Source organism: Cyanistes caeruleus, chromosome 4 (assembly GCF_971803275.1).
Source record: "Cyanistes caeruleus chromosome 4, bCyaCae1.hap1.1, whole genome shotgun sequence".
Lineage (NCBI taxonomy): Eukaryota > Metazoa > Chordata > Aves > Passeriformes > Paridae > Cyanistes > Cyanistes caeruleus.
This window is the reverse complement of record NC_141704.1, coordinates 54,460,761-54,484,722: the sequence shown is the minus strand read 5'-3', so window position 1 is coordinate 54,484,722 and position 23,962 is coordinate 54,460,761. Positions and strand designations below refer to the sequence as shown.

Sequence of the window (23,962 nt, the reverse complement as noted above, 5' to 3'; positions counted from 1 at the left end):
AGTCAGAGGCACAGAGTGTGTGCCCTTGCCTCTGATACCTGACTCTGAATCCAAGAAAGCACTGAATTTAATAATACCATGGAAACAACTGTTAAAGTTAAATAGAAAAACTAGGAGTATGAGTGTGTAAGTTAGAAAGTTTTCTTAAGTCACTAGGTGGAAAAGTTAAAGTTCTAAGCTAGGTAGAAAACAAAAGACAAGATGGAGAATTTAGGGTGTTGTCTCTTCTTCCTTCTTCTTCCTTCCTCATCTTCTTCTTCTTCTAGAGGTTTTTGGGTAGTAGTAAGTGATTGGATAGAGAATACCACAGTGCAGCACACAGAATTTTTTTGTTAGCTATTTTACACCTTTCTATCTTAGTGCATGTAGCTCCTTGTACCCTCTATATCTGTAATATAGATAAGAGAAGAACAAACAAAAAGAAAACTGCCCTTCTCTCATCAATCTCAGTCCAAGGGGGAAAAGAACCCAGCCACAAGCGTCCCATCAGGACACATCTGTGCACAGGAATAAAATATTTAATATTGTCAGACTAAAATGAAAAGCTCATTGAGTTTAGCAGGGAACAGCCTTTCAGTGGATAAGGGAGTGCTTTGTACTTGGCAAAACTGAATTTAGCAAACGCTGTCTTTGTGCCTCCCTATACTGCACCTGTTGGGAAGATAAATAAAGGCCTACCCAGTTCTTTCCCCTCATACCTCCTAAATATATCGCTTTAAGAGAGCTCTAAAAAAACCAGCCATGCTACAGTACTCCTCTGTTCCATGAAAAACTGAATGAGTTTTTTCATATTCTTTTCAAGGCACTACCAAACAAGGTGATTGCATAACCAAACAATAGCAGAGAGATCTGGGGGGACTTCAGTTGTGAAAACATTTGTAGCTGCCTAAAACATCAACAGTCCTTGGAAAATAAGTCATGGAACATATTTAGTGTTTCATCAGGGGACATCCAGAGTGTTCCTTAAAGGGGAAGAGCAAATCAAATTTGAAAATAAATTACCTGGGAAATTTCCCTTGGGATAGAGATGTATACTAGACACATCATTCATGGGAATGTAAAGATTCCAGTAAATTAGAGGTCCTAATTTAATAATTGCTCTAGAATGAAAAAGGAAAAAAAAAAAAAATGTTGTTCTTATTCAAAAGGTTGTTCTTTGTCCTGACTGTAAATGTGACTTTGTCTTGAATATAAAAATCTGTAAAATGAAGGACAAAACAAGTGGATAGGATCATTAACTTCAGTTGTAATTAGAGTTTTCTCAGTCCCACTACAAGCAGATTTATCTCTTGAGTCTGAGGAACTGTGTGACTGAGAAACATCCCCTTCTCGTCCTACCCAGCCCACTCTCTTTGCTCTCAGCCACAAAGGAAGTTCTATTTTTGAAGACTTCAAGCAAACATTTCTCTTTTTCACTGCTGTTAGAGAACCAGAAAAATGACTGAAGCCATTTTTCCATTGTTTCGTCATTGTTCACTTTACGACACCATGAGGATTTGGTTTTTTGCTTTGAAGAGCTGCCGGTGTTTTAAGCATTAGGGAGAGGAGTTGCCTGAGATGAATGTCCATGTTAGTCCAATGAAAATGTTGGTAACTTTGCAACCCTACAAAGATCCTAATGGTCTTTACACTGTCACAGAAGATCTCTGGGGTAGGAACCAGATACCCAACTGGAAGCATGTGCCAGTGAACTCGGTGTTCCCACTCCCAGCGGAGTCAGCCGCTCATTAAAGTCAGAGCTGCCCAGTCTGCTGCTACTCAGCTGACTCTCCAGCCAGCAGTTGCCTAAACATAGGTGCTTACTGCCTCATAGGATACCCTGAGATACACAGAATACCCATCTTGGGCTGGCAGATATGACTCAGGACCTGTGGGAGGCCTGCAGTGCCACGGAATAGCAGCCAGAAAATGGATGGCCACCCTACAGGACCTGAGTGTCCTTGATCACCAGTTTGTGTGAAAATTGAACCATAAGCAGCTAGTTTACAGTGAATAAAAATCTAATTCCATTGATTACAATGGCAGCTTGGACTCCCAGCTCACATCATAGACACATTCCAGTGCCTCCCTCTTTCTGAGCACTGTAAAGATAAGAATGCAGGGCTACTCTACAATTTGTTTAATTGCTGTTTAAGAATTTTCTGCAGTGGGTAGTCTTGTAAGAAGACAAGGAGTTACATTCCATTATTATTGGCATGTGATACTCAGATACTCTTCCCCATAAATAAAAGAGTACATTAGGATCAGATTACCTTGAGCAGAGAAGAGTGCATCTTTCTGTAGTCTATAATCAGATTAATGCATTGATAAAAATAAAATAATACCAATGAAAAAAGGTTCTACTGCCATTCTTTTGCTATTTTTGAGAGTCTGATGCTTTTACTTGTTTTACTTTTAGCAAAAAAGCATCGATATATTTTTTTTCATGGCTGAGTGTTTTAGTCAACTCAGAATTAAATTTTTGCTGTTCCTTAATGAGAGGAAATAGAAAGTTGAATTCCTGTTCAAATCAATAGTAATTCATCTTGCTCCTTTTTATACAAGCTTACTCTCACTTCCTCCAGCAGCTTCATGCTGTTAGATGAATGATTGGTCACATCAGGGATATTCGTACCTATGGGCATAAAAGCACTTTTTATGTTAAATAATACAGTGTTTCTGAATATTCTACAAAGTGTTCAACAGAGCATTAGCTTTAGGAAACTCCAGGAATTCCCATTTCTGGAAATTACTCTAATTTTTGGGTGCAGTCTTAGCTCCTAGAGCTCACTGAACTAGCAGATGTTCAGCCAAGATGAAGCAGCTTAGAGAAGAGAGTGAATTAAAGTAAAAATCCAGTTCTGTGTCCAATGGGATGTGATGTCCCAGGAGCTCATTCAGTTAATCTTCACCACATCCTGGGATGCTGGAGGGACAGAAAGTTCCCCTGGATTCAAGAAGCCTGAAGATAACTTTCTGCTCAGAAACCTCTCAGACTCTAAAATATGCAGCCTACAGTGAAGGGAGTGGTTTCTCTCTGACTTCCCTCATCCATTACCTCTGCCTGTATTGCTATCAACATCTCCACAAAGGAGTCAGTGGGACCTAGACTAAGGTGACAGGGGATGCCTTACACCCCCATGGATTAGAACAGCCTCTCATGAAGACCAGCCACACCCACAACCCTCACTGCTGGTTGGCCAAGTGTCTTTATGTGTACTCTCAGTTCAAAGTGATAAAATAACCTGTGGTCTCTGCTGCTGCTAGCCTTGGTAGTGTTAGATGTCATAATAATGAGATATTGCATGCCCTGCTCTCTCTTAGAGCTAGGTGGAGGTTACTTCAGGACATCAGACCTCCTGGAGTAATGTTGAAGAGCTGCTGAACAGGAAGCCAAACATGATAGAGTGTCAGAAAATTTCAAAAATTAAAAAAAAAAATCCACCATCTTAAGAATTTTGCCATGAAGTTTGCCACAGAATTAAGTTGTTTGTTTCAGGAAAGGCTGTGACAAATATGATAACTTGTAAGTTGGTCAGTGCATGTGTTTTTTCTGCCAGAAGGTGGGAGCATGGTTGGGTAACTCATTTCCGAGTTAGAGCCCCTCCGTGTGCCCTCTCCACGTTCCCCAAAGTGTACAGATTGTGCAGCAAGAAGGGAGTCCTGCTGTATTTTGCAGCAACTATCAAGACAGTCACTGCTCCCCCTTCCCTGGAGATTAGGAAATAGTTTTTACATAATTTGCTGTCCCTGGCCCTGTTACTAATTGAAAATAGTGTGTGATCTACTTCCTAGGGCAGTTGTCCTTATGTGTGTCCAGCAAGTTATTTTGATCAGGTGATTATTACAAAAAGTTCTGTTCTAATTCAATTCTCTGAAGGATCAAATGGTGGTTTTAGGAAGCATCTGAAAGCATTGTTCAGTAGTAGCATGATGCTTCCTGAGATGGATCTGTATTAAAATACACTCGTCTTTGCAGGCCCAGCATATCTTCCTAATTTTGGTCATATGTGCCAAGAGTAGGATGCAGTCAACCACAGAGATGTAAATTCCCTTTTCCTACAGATTTCTGGTTTTAAATCTTAGCTCTGTTTATATAGACATTAATTGCAGAGACGTTTGCTCTGTGTACTGAACTGACAGGATGGAACAGATAGGCAGAGATTGAGCAAAAGCAACTCACACAGCAGCACAATTACTTTTTTCTCAAAGAGGAATCATGCCTTGCTCAACCAGCCTGCAAATCTGGTCCAAAAGCCTAATCCTTTTCTCAAAGCCTTGAAGCTGTGACAAAATAAACTGAACACAAGTGTAGTTAAAACTGAAAGAGACCCCAAATGAAAAGTTTATTGGCTCAGCTGGTGAGAGAGGTATTCTCCTTGATACTCACCTACTCCAGTGTGCTAATGGACTAAAAAGAGCAGTAAAACAGATGCTGAACAGCTGTTGAATTCCAGCTTTCAGGTATTTTTGTGTTTATTTTTATAGCTCTCTGCCACAAGATCTTTCCTGTGGAAAAGAAATGAACCAATTATGGCCCCTAGAACCAGTTCCAACAGTTCTAGAAGGAAGAAAAACTTCCTCTAATCAGTCTGAGCTGATTGAGTGTGTGGTAGGACTTTTCACTGTTTTCTGAACTGAAATATCTCAAACCATTTGCACACTTCAATGCACACAGCATTGCATTTCCATCCTTTTTCAATAGTTTTTCTTCATTTCAAGTGTCACTAAACCATTGTTCCTGTAAAAAAATTACAGAAAACACTTACTCCAGGTGGTGTGGAGAATATCTGTGGCTTGAGATATCTAGGAACAACCACAGGAGAAATGCCATGCAGATGGAGTAATTTATAGACTAATAGCTTCTGAGTCTCATCCTGTGATACTCATGTAGATAGAGATAGACATACACACACTGTAGGACATTTGGCATCTTGTGTTTTTATAAGAACATAGTATCTAGGTCAAAAACCTTATTTTAGACCCAAAGAAGTGTGTAATTCCAATGGAGACTGTGGCTGCCACTCCCCCACAGATGCAGACTTCAGTGAAGGCACAGAGGGTCAGATGCCTGATGGCATTTTTTCCATGGCATTCCCTCCAGCCTTACTAATCTTTCATCTAAGCTTTCCTTAGCCCTATTTTTAAAGGGGAAATCTGACCTCTATCCTGTGCCCCTTTTTCTTTGCCCTTGTTTTGCATTTCCATGTTTTGCAATGAGGTTTTCTCTCTTACCCAACAGCTTTTTTAGCTGGGGAGAAACCATATGCCGTGAGCTGTGAGTGTAATTCACAACAGCATCTTAAATGCATTTTGCTGTCAGGCTTTTTAAGAGCTTTCTCTCATACATACCACTTACTGATTTACTGATGCAAACCCCCACAGTTTGTCTGCAAACATCCTGCTGTGTGCAAACACTCCCAAAAGGCAGAGCTAAGTGTTTCAGGTTTTTTTTAAGTGAAGGCATGTAGTTCTCTCAGTTATCTTCGTTGAAGCAGGGTGAGCTTGAGAGGTAGAAAAAGTTAACAGTGGAAACATCAAGGGATGTTTGTCATTTCGTACGTGAGCACCCACAAAGGGGCAATATGTGATTTCATTAAGGTCTCCTAAATTTCCACCCACAAAAAGAGTCCTTTTTTCCACATGTGCAAAATACTCCTAAAGGTTTCTCAGTACAATGCTGAATCCCTTGAAGATGAGCAACAATAAATATTTACATACAAACAAGCTTACAAAAAGAGAGAATGCCTTAAATCAGTACATAAAAATCCCAATAAAGAAGTTTCTGAGTTTTAGGTTGATTTCTGATTCTTTTAGTGTTTACTACTAGCAATATTGCAACTCTGATAACAAAGCTTTCCTGTTTTGAAAGTTTGGGCTTTTTTTCTTTTTTTAATTCTTCTCCAAGCTTAATTACAAACACACTTTGCGTAGCATGTACTGGGACATTCAAACTCTCAAAAAGTAATAGCCCTGGATTTTGTAGTCCACAAGTTTGAGTTACCCTTAGCAAACTAAAAAAATGGATGCTCTTTTTCATGTTGAGCAAGGTGTTTTCCACCAGTGTGATGACTGAAAATTAGCATTGGGTAGAGAATTCAGGGTGAAACAAGTAATGGATTATTAGTGATTAACTACTTGGAACAGTCCCTAATCACGTAGGCGCCTGACAGCCCCGAGCCCGGGCTCCTGTTACAACCCTGCTCTGTAGGACTCTGCCTCTCAAGAGGAGGCTGAGGGCTGAAGTGCAGATGACAGGAGAGTGCTCTTATCTGGAGGAAGTCTGAGAAGACTCTTCCTTCTTGAAAAGATCACAGAGTATCAGATTATCTGTCACCCACTGTCAAATAGAGTTTAGCAAATGTTTTTCTTATTTGGTACTTGGATATGGTCGTGACAATGTTTAGACCTAGTTGTAGCATATATTACTCTGACAGAGAGCTGATAACAAGCTGATAGATTCAGTCCTTGGCAAATCCCAACATGTGAATGTCTTGTTTTGCCCTGAATGTCAAAGAAATGTCTGTGATCAAATATCATGGAATGGGAGCACCAGCAGGATTTAATTTTAAAGCACTGAAATGTTTAAGTCTGAATTTTAGTGAAAATGAAACCCATCAGCATGTCTCAAATGGTTCCTTGTAACTGGCTGGAAGAAGATAGATTGCATGAATTCATGCTACCATGGCCTTATGCTGATGTCATTGTTTTCTCCCTGTGTGGAATGATTTCCCACTGTCTGCACATAATACATGAGTCTCAGGACTACTCTGAGTGCACTGAACACCAGGAGGCAGTCATTTGTGGAACTCACTACAGTAATGCAGAGCATCAGGTCCATAATGTGATTTCCATAAAACAATACTGCAAATTTTTATTTTCTTAATTCACAGTGAAATATTTCAGGACAGCTCAGCAAAACAATTGTGTTGTGTTTTGGGTTGTGCAAGACTAAAGACATTTTTCCAAACCGGTAAAATGTTTTCTGAGCTGGCTGGGAAATTGTCTGGCAATCTGAAAGGAAGTTCATTACTGGTTAAGTCCTCATCTCTTGAAATAAATGACCTTTCAACTTTATTGCTGACTTTTATCCTATAATTAGAAGTGCAACTGCCATTGAAAGTGTATTGTCAAATTTGAAGAATAGATTACTTTCATTCCTGAACAGCATTTCTGTGGTTCATGAAGTTTTTTATCCTATAACCTTGTCTATTTTATTACTTTTTGAAGCTTTCTGAAAGGATATTAGCATTAGTCACTGTGCTTCTATCTCTGGTATCACACTGTGGTGTCTTCTGCTTTCAATTTGCCCTTGGGAATGTCTTGAGATAAACGAAAATATTTGCTTCTAGAGAAAAACGAATAACACATTATTGCAAGGAAGAATAGGAAACTGAGAAAAAAGCCTAGGTATTGTAATACTTTTAAAGTGGACTATTCTGATGACTGGATTAATTGATTTTGATACATACATATCAAAGATGAATTAGTTTTGAGTTATTTAAAAGAAGAATTTCCCGTGGCTGGAGTAGGAGTGGAAAGAAAGAATCTGTGAGGGTCACAGCTCACTGCTCTTTCAGGACTGGGTTTGGGGTTTTTTTGTTGGTTTTACAGTAAGACACAGTTTCACAGTGTGAAAATAGGAGTGCTGCTTCTGCCCTTTAGACATAAGTACCCATCTTGCTGGCAGTATTTTCACAGCCAAAGAAACTGGCTTTCTGTTTAACCAGAGCCAGAATTGTGTAGTGCATCCTGTGAAGCAGCATTAGAGACAGGCTCAGGTGACTGAGAACAGGGAGGAGAGCAATGCAGAATTTTAGGAGTTGTCAGTCATTTCAGTCTCACATTAAGTTGGTGGTATAGAAACAGAGATGGTGCCATAATAGAGGAAAATTTGAGGCTCTCTATCATTTGTAGGAAGAAGTTGATTCTGTGTGGGATTTCCACAATTTTCACTATGCATATTTTAGGAGGAAAATGCAAACTAAGAACTTTTTTCAGCAACACTCAGTATTGCATATCCCTCGTTGTATAACAAGTTTTTCAGTGACATTTCAATATAGAATGTTTTTATTTCCAAACATGGAAATAAAGTTTAATACATCAAGATGTGGAATGAAAGATAAATCAATGCCACCATGAATAGTGTCAGGCTCTGCAAGTACAGTTGTGCTGACAAAGCTTTCTCATGAAGGTGTAGCAATGACAGTAAACTGAATTTCTCACACTGGTAAACACTGTAACATATTTCAGCAAAGCCCTTTTGTTTGATAAATGGTTAACAATCAGAACTTTATCCACAAGATTTTATCACAAATCAGTCTTGGAAGTCAAAAAATCCAACAAGTTAGGATTTTTGGTATGGTATGGTTTTAATGATGAAATAAATTAGAAAACTGTGATTGCGAAAAAGCCAGTGAAAAAAGATTAAGTCAAAAATTTCAATGACATTTGGTACTCAAATTGTGGTCTACTGCTAGTCTGTGAAGTGTAAGATACCAGCATAGATACTCACTTTTCCTGATAGCTGCACAAATGCTCAAGAGCATTTATGGATTATTTTCTTTGATATAAAGTAAGAGAAGAAAGATATCATGGAAATAGAATGGAATTCAGTTACTCCATCCTGGTGCCTTGTGGACTGGATAGGCTAAAAATGAGTTTAAGAATGCATGGGAACTTGATAACCAGACTATAGCCACTAAACTTCCCCTATCCATCTTAAATACTGTCAGTGCTTGGCAGCTTTCTAGATGCCTGTTACAGTACACATGGAATTTTGAGTTTGAAAAAGAAGGAACTTAGAACTATAGACATGTAAACATATATTTTACAAATAATTTTTGTTCAAGGTCATGGTTACAGTGTTCTTTAGAGATTAATTCCTATATGAAAATATAAGAAATGAGTGGAGACTTGCATATGGCCAGGTTTGATTTAGCACCATTACTTCAGAAAAGTGGAAACCACTAGGAAAACACTCTAAATAAGCAATGATTGTTTTATGCTATTCTATAACTATGAATGGCAGTGAAGAAAAAATCTGGACTCACCAATTACACACCAGCTCCTCATTTGGATCTGTAAATTATTTATTTGGCATCTAGTCTATTCCACAGAATTCCCTATTAGCAGACTTTTTTTCCAATTGCTCATTCAGTTTTTCAGCCCTCAAGTCAGGGAACATTCTTACACTTAGCATGTGATGGTTTGATTGGCTCTGATGGCCCCTAAAATCTTTTATAATGGAAAGCATTTAGATTAGTCGTGAAATGGGACTGCTCTCAGTGAGATTGTATGATGGGACTTGTTAATATCCTTGGGCTTGTTTGAATTTTAATCATGTGCCAAACTAAACTTTTAGGCAAACTCTTTGTTGATTTTACTTCTTCTTCAGTCCCTACCTGAAAGTGAATCACTGGACTGTGACACTTTAAGTTGTTGGAATATAAAACACCTTCATCTTCAGTGAACCTGAAGATTTGTCCACTTTGTTATAATAAGAGGGAGTATTTAACGTAAGGTTGCTGTTTTTGCCTTTAAACACTGTCTCAAATCAAACCCAGCAATTTATCTGTCCAATATATCATCACTACAAGTGGAAACAGAAACTAGAAATATACTGTAAATGTATCAGTTTGGCTCTATCACACTATTGGCCACAGTAATAGTGATTTGGCCAGGAAACAGAGCACCAATAAGCCATCAGAGCTTATTTACTTCAGTCCTTTAGAACAAATTTGCTTTCAAGATTTAAGACCAATGTCTGCATAGAACAGTTTCTCTAGATATGTTTTAAAAATAACATAGCAAATGTCCATGGACACTGATAAGAGAAGGTAATGATTTCAGCTGGTATTACAGTTTCTTGCTTCTGCTCAGACTGCGAATTGTCTGTGGAAGTTGCATTCAAATCAAATTATTTCTCAGTGGAGACCAGGCTCATAAGACACCAGGCAGACAGAGCCTGCATGCATGACTGTGCTCAGAATTTGCAGAATGATAATCATTCTTCACTTTTTAAATTTTTTTTTAAAAATAAGATTTGTATTTACTTCAATTTAAGTCCAATTGAATGCACTTTTATTGATTATAAATTACTTTGAACCGAGCCCTCTCTTTTCCAGCTCATTTTCTGGGGTCTGCTAACAGTACTGTTTCCCAGTGAAATGTTTGTCATGTTCTGAAAATCTCTATATCTTGTTGAGTATATTACTGTCTCCCAAAAGGTGAGGCTATGGCTTTTACCCACATCACTGATGTGGGTGATAATTTGGGTGGAGTGATCCACAAAAAATAGTCCAATCATTCTGAGCCATTTCTCTGTTTCAGAACACCCTTTTTTCTGGGAATATAAGGAATGAAAGGAATAATTGTCACCCTGAAAATTAAACCTTCTAATCTTGTTTTTGTTGTTTCTTGTTGTTTCTTGTTGTTTCTTGTTGTTTCTTGTTTTTGTAATGTATTGTTTCTAGCCACTTTCCCAGGAAAGTAACTGTGAGCATAGATGTTTATACATTCCATTAAAGAAATGTCTTTTGATGGATGTTTCTCATGACCAGTGTGGTTGGGAAGGTGCTAACCTGACTATCCAATCCCTGGTCATTGTTGAGTATCTATAAATACTAGAGTCAGAAAAACCAAAGTAATTTTTTCCCTATCATACATTGAACAGTGTCTGTGTGGATCATTCTGTGTCCTATAACAACATATAAACTTTACTGCTTTTGTCTGCTGCTGATCTGGACATGAGGTCTGTTAAGCAACAGTTCCACATCCTTAGTCCTTCCCTGCCCACTCATTTCAGTGGAGCATCTGCATCAGGAGAAAGCCTGGCCGCTTTTTTGGGATGGTTCTGGTGTCAGGCACAGGGGACAATCCTGACACATGACAACTGCACAGGAGCTGGGGTAAGCCCTGCTCTCTCCCCAAACCAGCATTTTGTCTATTCTTGTCTGACTAGCAGAGTCAGCACTTCAGGAATGCCTACGTAATGGTTATATTGGTCTGATCCCTCGAGGCTATGTCCGCAAGATTAATCCATCGACTTAAATCGGACACACGTTGACGGTGACAGGTCTTTGTGACAAAAAGCTCTAAGTGACTATCCTCATGTTGTTTGACATATGAGAGTCTCTTTAATATTTTGCTGTTGCAAAGACAGATATCATACCTGTGTCCATGATGGTGCAGCCATAGTCCTGTTTTCCTTTCCAGGTAAATGGGGGATAAGTCCTCTGCTCAGACTGGGTGAGATCCTGAATCCCTTGGCTATTCTTTGCTGGGCTGTAACTGATCTGTATAGAACTGCAGGGAGAAATTAGTGCAGGAGACTTTTCTCCTCCTTCCTGTGAATGTTCCAGCCCAGTGACAGTGAAATGCTATCTTTAGGCTTTCTGCAAGCTCTGATTTAATGCCCGAGGTCATCTCCTTTACTTACCTAAGGCAAAAAAAACCCCAAAAAAACACCCACTACTCATTTTCCAAAATGACTGAAAGTTCTTAAGCCTACCCAAAATAGAGCTGGTCATGAGTACAGAGCTGAATGATAGAAAGGGTTACCCAGCCAGACCTCATTCCCAGTATGCCTGCTGACAGGCTGTAGTTCTTGAACGGTCTGAACTGCAGGTCTCCAGGATACTTTGCTTTCAGCACAGCAGTAGAGCAGGACCTGGAGACTGCTTTAGAACCATCATCATGCCTCATTATGATTGCACTCTAGTGTGAAAAGTAATATATGTGATGTCAGGGAGTTACTATGCTTTGTGCTGCCAGAGAAGCCAATGGAAGCGGGAATTCAGAGCCCTTGAGAACTGGCCACCACACACAAGCTGACATCCCTATGTCAATTCCCTGCCAAAGCTTCTTCTGGCTGCTGCAGGTCAGATGCCAGTGCAGCCAGACCTAAAATGGAATTGAAATTTTAAATAATGATAGCCTTAATTTAACATGGTTCTTAAGTATCTTCATAACTTTAGCACATCACTTACTATCATAGAACTTTAAGCTTAGTTTTCTATATACACAGTAAGAGATCTTAAGTCTTACTTCATCTGAAAAACTGAACACAATAAATATGAAGAAGAGATGGAAAATTCTTGGTAATGGGTCAAGTTACATCTCCTGCTGATTTTCAAGTGTGTGTGTGTGCATATATAATTATAAATTACAAATAAAAATGTCTTGGCTCTAAGTGCTCATATCCTGTGTCAAACTGGATCCTCAATGCATCTCATGACATGGCTGAGGCATGAAAGCATTTCTGGAGATGTTATCTAAGTCACAGTGTGCTTTCATTTTATTCTCTAACTGCACTTAACACACTATCTTTCCTGAGTAGCCATTTAGAGAGGACTGCTGAGTTCATTCCTATTCTTGCTGTAGAATTACATATAGCCAGCGCATTACCAGTTTCACAAACAATGACTGACCCAAGGTCTGTGTTTAGCACGACACAACCCACTGAAATGCAACATTCTCAACTTCTCAGATAAAGAACTGCAAAGAAGAGACCCTTGCTTTTTTGGAATTCTGAAGCAGAAGCTAACTTTATTTGTTCTGTAGAAGGTGCACTTGACGTTATGGTGTTGATTCAGCGGTAACTGGACCTTCAACAGCCTCTTTCCCCTGTAGCTCAAGAGGCATCATTGCAACCCAGTGAACTGCACTTCTCCAAAAGGTTTGAGGATTACGTGCTGGAGCCTCTCTCCACCAGCAATGCCCTGACAATGCCTGGCCAGAGTGCCATATTAGGCAACAGGCCATGGGGAATGGCATGTGGGGACTCCAGGGAGCATGCCTCCGAGGGAAGGAGCACAGCCATAAGCTGCTGGTTGAGTGTGCAGAGCCCTGTCCTGGCTGACAAGCCTGTTGCAGAGGTCAGCCAGAGAGGGCTGTCATTCTTTGGGGAGGTGGAAACTACTCGGAGCTATTAATGGTTTTTTTCCTGGCTGTCCTCAGGAATGGAACTGTAAGCCAGGCATGACCATGAAAGGGGTTGCTCATGGCCAAAAGATTACGAAGTATCTCCCATGTCTCTGCCTCCCCCAGTCCCTGGAACTCTCCCCTTTTCGTTTTTCTTTCCATCTTATAATTCAGGTCTCTTCTTTGGGCTCCATTCTTGACTCAGTTTTCTTATCAATGCCCTGAACAGCCTCGAATTACGGTTTAGGAAACAAACCACTGACTTTGTCTGTCTTCTGTCCTCATCCCATCACAGAATTGCAGAATAGCTGTGTTGGAAAGGACCTTTGGGGATGGACCTTTGGAGATAGTCTAGTCCAAGCTCTCTGCTAGGAACAGGGTCCAATGGTGTAGGTTGCCTGTGAGAGTGCTCAGATTTTGAATGTCTCCTTTTGTTGTCTGCATGCATGAGAAGAAGTTTAGACTATAATGATAATGTTTCAGGCCTGGTCTGTGCCGTGGGCTTTGGCTAACATCTGTGCTGGGTGAGGCAGGACTTGTAAGATGTGTGATTGCTGAGCAACGTTACAGTGTTGGTGAAGCCACAGAATACCTCTCAAAATGAAAGAAAAATTCAAGGGAAGTCCCTCAAAGTCTCATAGGCCTTTCATCTGAGAGTGGAAAGTGCTTTATTTGTTGAGTTTTTAATTATAAGTTTGTAACTCTTACTGGTAAGCCAGTGAGGATTTTATAATCCAGTATTCATAAGAATACTCCCTGTTTCTAGCTATTAATTTTCACAAGGAAAATTATGCAACCAATAATTTTCTGCTATTACTTTTCCATGCAAGAAACATACTTTCATGCCACAATGATGTCTCTGTGGAATATCTTACTCTCAACAGAAACAGTGAGAAATGTCATGGTAGGAAAACAAGTAAGTTCCAAGACATACTCTTTGTGATATAAGTTTCAAGTTTTCATATGAAAATTTTTCTTATTTTTCTAGGCCATAAAACAAAACTTAGTATGTCAGTAATGAGACCAGAAAAAAATAAATTGCTATGAACCCATGTAAAGATATTTCTTTATTCTCACACTCTGTGTGTTGGTCTTTAATACACTTGCTTCCATTCTGTGTGGTGGGTGCTGTGACCAGAACTTACAATACAAGCTCTTTCCCTGTAGCAAGAGATTCTCTTTGGAACCTCTGCAAGGATTTGCTGTTGTATCTGTGTATGTGACTGGAAGTTCCTACACCATAACAAATGCACACACTCAGCTTAAAATTGTATTTGCATTAAAAATATTCCTCCCTTTAAAACATTTAATGGATTTATTAAGAATGAGAATTGTGGTTTGGTTACATTTAGAACTGAGTGTAAAGAAATAGCCTTACCAGCATTGCTGAGTGACAGATACTGAAATTTTTCTCCTGAATCTGACCTGAGGTGGGGTTCCAAGGGTTAATGTCCATAACATGATAAAGGTTATTAAGAGCCATCCACTCTTACAGTTCAGGGTTTCAACCTTTTAAATCTTTGCTTGTTATAAGTAATTAAACTGTAAATCAATTTTAGTGCCAAAAAACATTGCTGTTTTCAACCTGTCTAGACTACTAAACTTTTTAAATGTTGAAAATAAGCTTCCTTTTCTTTTCGAAAATCTATTTTAGCTAGTCAATTTTTTCTTTTGTTTTTAGATGGGAAAACATGTCATCCCAAAAGGATAACATTTAAATAGGATAAAAAGCCTGGTTTCTGTATCACACCTTGGAAAGGGAAGTGATTTACATTAAAAATCAGCATTGAAAGGAGGAAAATCCAAACATACTGCAGATCCTACTCAGAGCAACTAAACATTTTTTGTTGTTGTTGTTTTAATTTCTGCTTGCACTGAACATTGATCTCTAGGTCTAATGGTGTGGTGAAAATGAGATTAAGGTCTCTGGATTCACTCTGCATGATCCCCCTAAATTAATGGATCCATTACACTTCACAGTTAAAGTAATGTCTGGTATTATTTCAGTTGGTGGAAATTTTGCTTAATTTTGCACATGAGTGAGAGACCTTATCACTCTCTAAAACTACCTGAAAGGAACCTGCAGACAGACAGAGATCAATCTCTTCTCCCAAGTAACAAGTGATAGCACAAGAGGAAATGGCCTCAAGTTGCACCAGGGGAGGTTGAGATGGGATATTGGGAAAAATTTCATCCCTGGAAGGGTTGTTGATCCCTGGAACAGACTGCCTAGAGAGTTGCACTCAGCATCCCTGGAGGAATTTAAAAGATGTGTAGATGTGGTTCTTGGGGATGTGGTTCAGTGGTCACTTGGCAATGCTGGGTTAGTGGTTGGACTCAATGATGTTAAAGATCTTTTCCAGCCTAAAGGATTCTACATTTCTATGAATATTATCCATCACCACACTGAACAATTTCTCTAACTTCTCTTTGCAGAACAAGAGCTTCAGATTTCTGACCTTGTCACTCTGAAGTTGTCACATGTTGTGTGTAGAAAGCAAAATAAATTTCACAGTTGCATTTAAATATTAAAGAACTCAAAGTCAACAAATGTATACCAAATGTATGAAAAACATTTGCTTGTATTTGAAGCTCAATATCTGTCTTCTTTCCTCATTTTTCAGAAACTGAAAATGAAAGTGCACCGCCACCTCCAGGTTAGTGTAAAAAATGCTAATTTGAGCTCTGGCACTAACAACAGACACTGCATAGCCATAATATGGTTTGTGTTCATTGTCTCTTTGAAAGTAAGAGGACAGTAAGGAAAGTAAAAAAAAAAGCCTGCCCAAGTAAAATATCCTCACTTCACTTTGTCTGATTACTGATTTTTCAGACTCAATTTTTGTTTGTGAGTGATTAGCTCTTTGCTTAATATTGCACATGTCCTTCAGCATACAGGTAAATCATGTCTGCTTAAATTGTGTGGTTAAATTATGCTGTCCTCTTTGATGCTGGGCAGAATGTAATTACCAAAATACTCCCTTTCATTTCACCTAAAAGATACACTGAGAGTAAAGTTGACAGAAGCAAGCATGGGATTAATTTCACTTACTTTTAACCATTTGAAAATGATGTATCATGTCTGAGTAGTTCAGCAGCTCCACCTCTGACCAGTGGAGCAGATCCTGGGTCATACATGCCCATCCAGTGGGCATTTCCCAGGTAAGCTATCTAAAATGTCATTAGATATCCATGTGCAGGCAGTTGCCCTGAGCAGTGTGATTGATTGTCTAGAATGGAGTGGCTGAGCTCCAGGAAGACAAAGTTAGGTGAGGCAAAACTCATTCATAAGATGAGGGCTTCAGGTAGAGCTGAAGCTCTTCAAAGCACAAGAATTCTCTCTGGTGGGAGCTGGAAAGGCAGGCAAGCCTTTGCCCTGTGCCACTGAGTAACTTCACTTACATTCTCAGATAATGGTTAATACATGTATCTACAGTATGCATGTCTAATTTAACCATTTGGTGAGTTTTATACTCTTTATAGCACCCTAAATAGCAATTTCAAACAGAACAAATACCCTACAAGTGTTAAATCTGCCTTTACTTACTGTCTTCCTAACTGGTATTTTATAAGACTGTTTCAAGATGTCCTTGTTTCAACAATACTCCCTTTGATTAAAAAATGACAAAGGTATCATTTGCCACAAGGAGTTTCATGGTTAAATTATCCACATATTATTTTTATGTGATGAACTCTTTCATATTGCATATATTTGTAAGGAAACTTAATTGGTTTTTAATTAATGATATTTTACTCAACCATAAAATTTGTACAGTTAATATTAAACTAATTAATTTCACCCTTAGGGTCTTACCTGATATACTTTGTACTTGAATTCATGTTTTTAATCAATCTCAACTTTCAAGTAGAACCAAAATAAGAAACAGCTTTTTGTATACATAAAGGAATAGCATCTGTGAAGCATTATATTAAAACATCTAACATTTTCGAATAATTACCATCTTCCTTTCTATTTAAAAACACAGGATTAAATGCAAAATTGCTTCTATAGCCTCCTTTCTTTTCTCCTTACCTGTTTTTCTTCTGAAAAATAAGTAGGGTGTCATCAGACCTTTATGGTTAGGCACAGACCAATCTGAGATGTTTCTAAGCTGGACGTGCCAGTCACCTCTAGCTTCCTTCTGCCTGACTCAAGATGCTGGCATCTTGGGTTATCAAGTGCTAATACCCTCAGAGGGAAGCTGGTTTCAAGATTCCAAATTTTATAACTTACAAATAGTTTATTGGACATAATCAAACACCTTGCACCAGGACATGTTTGGGAAGTCATTGTGAGAAGTCTTTCCACATCTCAGTGTCAAGCCACAGGTGAGGAACACTTTGAGTGATGGAGTAGTAGATGATGAAGTAGACGTGCTACCATCTGTTACCAATCTCCTGATGCCAGTTCCTTCTGGGGAAAGAAAGTGTTACTGTAGCAAAAGCCCCGTTAAAAAGGAACATCTGACCAAGATGGACAACCTGACAACTGGAGCTTGGGAATTTAGGGAATCCAGACAGAAGCATCTATGAGTCCGTCACGCTACCAGAATGTGGAGTTTCATTTTAAGTTTCAGCTTTAATTTTCATAGTTACAGTGTCTGCACACATGTGAACAAGAAATGAGGACAATCAGCTGGCTCTTGCAGATGTTTTCTCCATGGAACAAAAATTTTCTTAATTCCATCTTGACAGTGTTAGTCTATTGACCATCACCCAAACCCATGTTCTGTCAGGCAGTTGGCAGGTAAGTTTGCCACAGAAAGCCATTGTTCACAGGCAACCGGGTATTGTGTTTGTACATCGAAGACAGCACACTTCACATGATTTGACAAGATTCTAGATCGAATTAAGCAGGAAAACAAAACCAATAGGAATCCTATCAAATCCTGAAACATACAAAGTGTGGAAATTGGTGGTTTGTTCAAAGCACAGTACGAATTTTCTCATACAGATGAAATCAAAAATAATTCCCATTCACCTGCTCAGAGTAGATGACAGGCTGGCAGTTCTGATCAAGAAAACTAAATACAAGTTGTCTTGGCAAGACTATGCAGATAATGATGAAGATGATGATAAAGAATTAAAGAACATCCTCAATACACCCTCTCTGTAATTTTTCTTAAGGATTAACTGAGTGGCAGTAACTTATGTCTGATCCAATGTCTTTCCAATTAACAGTGATATGTAATTAATTTCAAAAGCTTTTGTGAATTTTCCCAAGAACAAGAGACTAACAACTGCTGCTTCTAAAAAGTCCAGCATTTTTCTTCCACTGAGTCCAGGAGCATCAATCTTACATGACTTGTTCATGTAAGAACAAACAAACAGAAATCACATTGATATGCACAGGTTGTAAAATGCTTTATGTGATTGCAACTGTATGTTACGTATACACATATATCAATCATTCTTTAATGTTGCTTTTCCACTACTAGCAGAACGTGCATTTTTTAATGCTGTGTAAGTCTTTCTTTTTACTTTAAGATCCTCTCAAAACTATACTTGTACTTCCTACACAGAACAAACAGCACCACAGGAGGGTGGAAATGAAAAGGGTAAAGGTAAGTCTGGAACCATAGTATAAAAATGGGCAGTAAAGATAACATTCCTAAATGCTATTCTGATGCTGGATTGTTTGGGCTTTCATTCAGACTTTTTGTGCTGAATTTCGGAAGTGTGATGTGAGGCTTCCTAGATCCTTTTTCTGCATGACTTAGCCAGCACAAGGAAATTATGATACTCATGAATATCTTCAAAAATTCTGCAAACCAGACAGATACTCTAGCAACAGTATTTATATTGACTGTTCAATTAATGGATCAAATTACAAGTGATTTGCATGAGCAAAAAGCTGTGTTTAAATGAGTCTGGATGTTGCCCCTGACCAAGCTTGCTAAAACCCAGACGCTGTGCACATTGGTTGCTTTTAAATAAAGTGGACAATGTCCTACTGTAATTCTAGGCTGTTTCTGTTCACCCACAGAAATTTGATATTTTACCTTTCAGAAATCTCCATAGATTTTTTCATCTGAAATCAAAAAATCACACATTCATCTTTCCATCCTCACTGGGAGCCCAGGAGCTGAGCTCTTTACAGGTTCTGAAAAGTGTGTCTGAGGACTGTCTGCTGTGAACAAATAGATAACTCTTCCACGAGCAACACATGCGAGAGTCAGCTCCAGTTTTAATACACAGCTTTGTGCTGCTGAGATTATATTCTAGCTCCTCTGGTTAGGAGGATACATTTTGAGTGAACTAGGCCAAATTTTTGTGGAAGCCCTGCCAAAACAGAGATCACACACCCCACTGGGTTATTTTGAAGAGAATAATCCCATTTTTTAAACTGAATTCTGATCAAAGGCTAAACCAGACCCAGTTATGCTTACAACTGATGCAACGCTTGATTTTCATATGGCATGGCTACGCTTTTTCATGGCAAATCAAGAAATGGCTTGCTTGAAAATGTATTCTGGCTTTTGGTGTCTTCCAAACAAAATCTTCTCTTTTAGACAGACTGGATGCATACTTGATACTTGCAGATTTATTTGGCAATGGCATGCATGGCTATTTTTCTCAGCAGAGTCAAAATATAAACACTAAGAATGTGTGATTCAAGTACCCTTTTGAAAATAAAAATGCTGAACCAGGCTTCAGTGCATGCTATTTTGCCAGTTATCTTTGCATTGAGCAATTATTTTGACACACAAAATTTGTGTGAGTAATCAAATCTGTCAACTCAGTAATGGAAATGCAATTCAGAATAATTTGCATGCCTAATGATAGGAAAAAAGATGAAGGTCTTGCCTCAAGCTATTCCAACAGTTAGTTCTGCTTGCTTTAATTTGGATATGAAGGAAATGTTTGTTCCCAAACTGAACATGAATGGTGATTTCCTCACTGCTTACAAGCCTACATTTCAGTGAATAAAAATGAAAACATGGTAGGTAACTTATCCAAAACTTCTATTACCTTATTACACATTATTATGTTTCTCTTTTGAATTTAGTGAAGGACACAAGTATTTTCTAGGAGGAAAAATGTTCCTCCTGAGAGAAATCTTTTAGTGCTAGGAGGATTTTACTACAAAAAATATTGTTTGAGATCCTACTGTGGAAACTTTGCCTAGTTTCAGTCCACGGTGGCAGCTGTTGCCTCTGTAAAAATTCCAGCCAAAGTCTGAATATTAATATGAAGATGACCTTCTGCCATGTTACAGTAAAACTGTCACCTCTGCAAAGTGAAGTAGATGTCATTGCCAGACACTCGGTAGTATTACTTCTAAAAATTAGTTACAGTGCAGCTGTTCCTATCAGCACTGGTTTTATTGCAGAGTGTCACCAAGTAAGAAAAAGCACATTTTCATTGAGTGATTCCTTCAGGTTTTTGTGCCAGAAAAAACCAAAATCATCTTTATAATGGTGAATATAATTCACAAAAATGGAAAAGGTTCCATTCTTCCAATCTTTCCAAAACCATTTACACTTGAAAACGAACAGTTCAGCAAGGAAATTATGACAGAACCAGCTAGATGTCAGCTTGTATATAAGCTATATATAAAATAATTTCTGCAGCTTTTTGGGTACTTCCCTGAATGAGAAAGAGATGGGAAACATTCATATCTGAATTCCACAGCAATTACACAATACTTTTGTGCCAGCAGTTGTGACCAGTTTGCTGATAATTTATGAGACACTGTAGGAACCTGGAATGGGACTGTGCTGACATCTAAGGAAGATATCTTGGTAGTCCATGTAAATCCCATAGTCCATCATTTTCACCTCATCCCTAAGAAAAAATTAACAGACATTAGGAATATAGAGCATACCTATCTGTTTGTCTGTTTTACTGTTCTATTTCCTTTTAGTACTTATTGTCTGTGTGAAATTACATATTTATATTCCTTTGTGTTCATTGTAAGGCTATGAAATGAAAAACAGTGTGGTAAATTCTTTGTATCTCATCGTTATTTTTCTGTATATTGGTAACTCAGAGCAGTAAACATAAAATTTTCATTCATAAAATTAACCAGTTTAAAAATATATATAATAATGTTGTAAAAATTCAGGATGTGTGTGATCATCCATTTTATTTTCAGAGAAAAAAAGTGAATCAGCACAAATTCCTCCAAATTTACTATGTTGTCTTATACTCATTCAATTTAAATGCTTATGTCTTCGCTTTTAATTTTAGTATTATCTTACAGATTGAATACGTTATAATTTTGTTCCCACTTGCTGGAATAATAATAAAATTTTAATATCAATTTGCTCATTCCTTTTTTTAGGTGCCATCCAGCCATTGAAAGAGCTACTAAAATTTCCGTATATTTTACTGATACCTTTCCTCTAGGTTCTTCCAACCATCTACTAAAATGTTCATCACATGTGTCATCCTTGTATTTTTCCAGGTTTCACTTATCCATTTGTCTCCCTACTAAAACTTCCCCTCCATGGCTAGGTACTTCATTTGCCATTTCCAAAGTGCCAAGTCCCCTTGATGGGACTCAGATTGGTAACTGAAGTCAACTGAATTAGAAACTCTCAGTCTTGCTGTGCTCTGTAATTTCAGCATAAACAACAGAATAGGAAAATAAAATATTGTACAATTAATGGGTTTTCACCACTTCTGCACAGCTTTAAGTTTGTCAACGATGCCAGTGCCATCGGCTGATGGCAGAATAGAAACTTCCATTTTGTGTGGGATGTTTCAGACCAGGGGAAAGTAGGTCTAAAATCCTTGATACCAGCAGCTCATATATGAATCAGGAATTAATACTTTTTTTTGGCAGGTTTTTCTAGATTCGCTGTGCCAGCAGTCAGAAATTTTAATGTTTAGGTTATTTTAATGTTTAAGTGTGTTTAGATTAGTTTCTTTGGAGATATGGAGAGTCCTTTCATCCACTCCTGATGAAGCTCAGTCTGCTCCACAGTTAATGTTACCATTTAGAAACAAGGAAAAGAAACATAAATACCCTATATGTTAATAAGAGTGTGCCACAGACAAAGAACAAAGATTTCTATGGAGTAATGCATCTTATCAGCCTGCTGTCAAATGAATCAATTGATTTCCTCATACCAAACTCTTGTCATGCAACAGATTGAAAAATATATTCCATTAAACGTTTACTTGCAGAGGATAAGGGCAGTGAATTAATGATCATGGTTCTACTGACAGATCTGGTTTTTTTGCTGGTTTTGTTATCTTTAAATAGACTTTATTACTAGCACAAACTATAATTCATCACAGAAACTGAATTGGCTGTAGCTGCTGAACCAATAGTCAGTCCATTTTGTCCTAGAAGCCAGAGAGAGAAGAAGTGATGGATTGACAATTACCCATTTACCAAAACAATTCCTCCAGCATGTACTGTTTTCATACTCTTTCCATTTCTAAAACATTCAATTGGCCTTTCATCTTAATACTTCTGACATGTTTGTTTGTTTCATTTGTTTGTCTTTGATGTTAACATTTTGCTTGAAAAATGATAGATTACCCTTCAGAAACCCCAGTGATCCCTCTGCAAAACTAATAACTTCTTTTTGGGTTTTTTAGTTTTTCAAATGATTAAATGAAAGAGAAATCTGAGTGGTCCTTTCATAACTTGCTTATCATACATCACCGTGTAGGATGCATCACATCAAATGTTTTATGCTAGTCTTAATTATTTTTTTCAGCCAAATGGCTCTTTGAGCCATCATCAATCACAATGGTGACATCATTGACAAAAAGAGCTGAAAGTACACTCAATGCTTTCATGAAATATGGAGAAATATTTGCAGTGGAAGCACATAGTCGTGCAGCCATTTAGTTGCTAATGCAGTATGTTAAAACATCTGACATGACTTAATCATTACCGTACTTTTACTGAAAATCAACATTTTCAACATCTGCTTCTGGCATTGGATGATGCAGGTCATGAGGATGCTTCCATTTTTTTTATTTTTTTTTTCCCTCTATGAAGAAGAAAAGATATTTGGAAGATAACACATTAATCCTTCATGTGTAGGCATACCTTTTACAATTCTCATCTTCCTCCCAAGGGATCTTTAAAATGAAGTTGATGAATCATTAAAAAGGAATGAGTAAAACGTTATGGTGAAGTAGAAAAATTCTATTAACAGATTCTTAATTAACCTTCAGTGGTTAAACAAACCCAAAAATTCAATATTGCCAGTTTATGAAAATGCAACTATATTTCATGTGTGCGTATGTCATAGTTATTACATTTTTCCTTGGAAAAAAGATAGATAAATGATAACTTTAAGGTCAAAATCAAAGGATAAGTTCTGATTTAAAATTTGATTTTGGAAACAGAAGTACAAGATATAAAAAAATCCAACCCCCCAAAAAAGTATCTTTAAAGATGTGGGTTAATATCTTCCCAAAGCTGTTCTTGTTTAACTTTGTTCTACATTTTGAAATGTTCTACAGATTATTTTCTGATACTGTATATAAACATGTTATCTTCATATTTCTTATGTATTAAATCCTAAAGATATCTAAGTTTTTTTTGTCTTTCAAATGATACCTTGGTTATTTTCTTTCTTTCACCATTAGGCTTTTAAGACACCAAGACTTTTTGCTTATTTTTATCAAAGCTGATCTCTGAGGTTTCTAGTCAACATCTAAAATTCAAAGAGACTCTTGTAAAGATGGTCTTTATCTTATTCTGGTTTTCTAATAATCATGATTACATTATTTCCATTTAATGTGAGTTTTATGGTTTTTTTAGGGTTTTGATTCATATAGATATACGCCTCAACGTATTCTATATGATTAAACATTCTAAAATACCTGGGCAACAATTACTTGTAGTGATTTTGTATTTCATGACAGTCAACTTTTAGTGTGATCAAAAGGAAAATCCAGCATGGTGATAATGGTCCTTTCCTTTTTTAAAATTATTCTCCTGTTGATATGAGGAAAAACTGAGTTGTGTATTCCTTGCACTTTAAATTAATATTATAGTATAGAAATTAAAAAGTATAAATAGAGGGGACTAGTTTTAACTTTTTCATATCTTGATTTAATAATGTTGAATGCATATGTGGTGCAC

The 23,962-nt window shown here is 37.8% G+C and overlaps 1 protein-coding gene across 5 annotated transcripts in view; it reads left to right on the top strand.

The window, feature by feature from the left end:
* MYBPC1 (myosin binding protein C1) overlaps positions 1-23,962 on the top strand; it is a 69,267-nt gene that overhangs the window by 5,171 nt on the left and 40,134 nt on the right. For all 5 annotated transcript variants that reach the window (XM_086884734.1, XM_023937117.2, XM_023937132.2 and 2 more), the window contains exons 2-3: positions 15,528-15,560; positions 18,426-18,467. In XM_086884734.1, coding sequence (XP_086740860.1) covers positions 15,528-15,560; positions 18,426-18,467 — 75 coding nt within the window. The remainder of the gene's footprint in view (positions 1-15,527; positions 15,561-18,425; positions 18,468-23,962) is intronic.